The sequence below is a fragment of the Dendrobium catenatum genome, unplaced genomic scaffold, assembly GCF_001605985.2.
Source record: "Dendrobium catenatum unplaced genomic scaffold, ASM160598v2 original_scaffold_41827, whole genome shotgun sequence".
Lineage (NCBI taxonomy): Eukaryota > Viridiplantae > Streptophyta > Magnoliopsida > Asparagales > Orchidaceae > Dendrobium > Dendrobium catenatum.
The window spans coordinates 1-2,032 of NW_021360285.1; the positions used below are offsets into that span (position 1 = coordinate 1).

A 2,032-nucleotide genomic window follows, 5' to 3' on the forward strand; every position below is an offset into this window, starting at 1 on the left:
TGAATGCACAAAATATTTATCTTCCTATGAATCATAATATATATTAATTCCATTAATTTTCCTATAAGGCAACCTATATTCCAAATTCCTATCCTAATTTTAGTTTCATGGACTAGCTTCTTTTCCCACATCCGTCCTTTGATGTGGGAACCCTTGCCTATTTAACACTGCATCCGGGCGCAGGTGCAGCGGCTCTTGCACACTTGTCACTGTATTCAAGCCATACAGCACGTCGCTTCCAGGGGACGCCCTAGCATTAACACAATTTCTTAAAGGATTCATATCATTATTATTCGACAAGTTTTACGCTAGCTGTCGACTACCTTGCACACTTGTCACTGTATTCAGGCCATGCGTTAGATGAGTAAGAAGCATATGATTATAATTATCTCATGATATGAATGTAAGGCTATGACACATTTTGCTTGCTAAATGATTTGAATCAAAACTCTTATAGAAGAATTTGGATTTCTTAATATATAGCTCATGATCCTTAACTGCAATAATAAAGTAAATATCTAAATTGCAAGAAAACCTATCTTGTATTGAAGAAATAATACATTGAAATAGACTATAATTTCATCATAGCTGCAATTTTGTCAAAGAAAATTATCACTTATTACATCTTTAGTGAAGAATAATTTACTGATATCTTTACCGAAACTTTGGGATCTCCTTGTTTTTCCAAAATTTACAATAACTTGAAACTCATTGATATATATGCTCTAGCTTGATAGGCTAGTATTATTGTAGGAAAACGCCATCTTTGAAAAGTAATAGATTTCTACCATTATAATTGAGAATATTCACCTCCTTATTTTTTTCTTTCTTTTAGCTATGGATAGGCATAAGTCATAATACCTTCAATGAATCAGAGATCCTCGAACTGAAATCTCGTGCAGCTTTCATTGCATTCACATAGTCCATCTGTAATAAAGCCAGGCAGATCATGTCCAAGAATATGTTAATAAGGAAATTCTATGAGCATAAAATCTACCAGAAAATTACTTGTCCACTAAGGGGTTTATGATATGTTCGAAATGATGATGCCCGGATCATTCCACTGTCAAAACCTGATATACAAAATAGGATATTTTTATGAGTTCGAAAGCAATATTTTACAATACACAGAGAAAACGGACCAGTAAGATCAATGCTGGATGAGTATGTTCCACTGCCACCCTTAGCACAATTAGCTGATGGAGATGCCTTGAGAAACCATGGAAGCTTCTCTTTAAACTGTGCTGTAGATGGACGGCCTTCATACAAATCTGACTGGTGAAAACACTAAAACCACACAAATAAAAATCATTTTAGTTCTAAAAGGAAGTTTAAAGGCAGATCAGATGCCAACAAGCAATCTAAAAGGTACTCAAAGTAGAAACAAAAACTCTGAACTAAAATTATAATGAATTAACAAAAAGGAAAATTGCAAAGTTTGTTGCAAGAATAGTGAGTTTAGGGGTTTCCAAGCTAATCACCGTAGTGCAGTCTTTGCACGCCCCATCAATGCTACACGAGCCCTCATTAGGCTGACAGCATGGAAACTGCATAGAAATGCATGGAAGTTTCAAGTTTTCAGGATAAAGTTTACATGTTATCTGCCATAAAACAGATAAAAATGCAATTTAAAGATGCGCAGATTGGAAGCAACAAACCTAGATGATACACTAATGTAGCATAAAAACATGTGTTTTTTTAATTATGAAGGGAAGCACAGAAACCACAGAGAATGCCAATATATTAAAGTAGAATGAAGCTCTAAAAACTCAAGGGCATGGCTCTAAAAAGAAGAGGCCTTAAATTCCAGCTTGTAGCAATAAAAAGGGCGTAAGGGTTGTTTGATTGGAAATATTAAGAGTGTAAAGTAAAAAATAATGCAGGGGTTTGATTTTTATTTTGTGTTTGATTAGAAGTAAATCGAATAAAAAGCATTTGTGGAGGGGATTTAGAATGACTCGTAATGTCTATTATTAATGAATTTAAAATAGAATTTTGATGTGAAACTACTAGGAGTTACGATCAAAATTAA

General features: G+C 34.1%; 1 protein-coding gene across 2 annotated transcripts; it reads right to left on the reverse strand.

Moving 5' to 3' along the window:
* Positions 1-549: 549 nt before the first annotated feature.
* On the reverse strand, positions 550-1,620 carry LOC110102660 (NPC1-like intracellular cholesterol transporter 1). Of its 2 annotated transcripts, none has more exons than XM_020831094.2 (4): positions 1,482-1,620; positions 1,143-1,287; positions 1,009-1,073; positions 550-927 (listed from the first exon to the last, which is right to left on the reverse strand). In XM_020831094.2, the coding sequence occupies exons 1-4, from the start codon at positions 1,551-1,553 to the stop codon at positions 853-855; spliced, it is 357 nt and encodes a 118-aa protein (XP_020686753.1). In that variant the 5' UTR covers positions 1,554-1,620; the 3' UTR covers positions 550-852. The 2 variants fall into 2 exon arrangements, with proteins under 2 accessions (XP_020686753.1, XP_020686754.1); XM_020831095.2 differs by having other exon boundaries at positions 998-1,073.
* Positions 1,621-2,032: the final 412 nt, after the last annotated feature.

Bases quoted from the DNA above. Each gene is read 5' to 3' on its own strand.
- LOC110102660 (XM_020831094.2), bottom strand. From the start codon at position 1,553: ATGCAGTTTCCATGCTGTCAGCCTAATGAGGGCTCGTGTAGCATTGAT. The intron at 1,288-1,481 runs GTGATTAGCTTG...GTGTGGTTTTAG, and splicing joins CGTGCAAAGACTGCACTACG to TGTTTTCACCAGTCAGATTT. The intron at 928-1,008 runs GTAATTTTCTGG...GCTTTATTACAG, and splicing joins ATAAACCCCTTAGTGGACAA to ATGGACTATGTGAATGCAAT.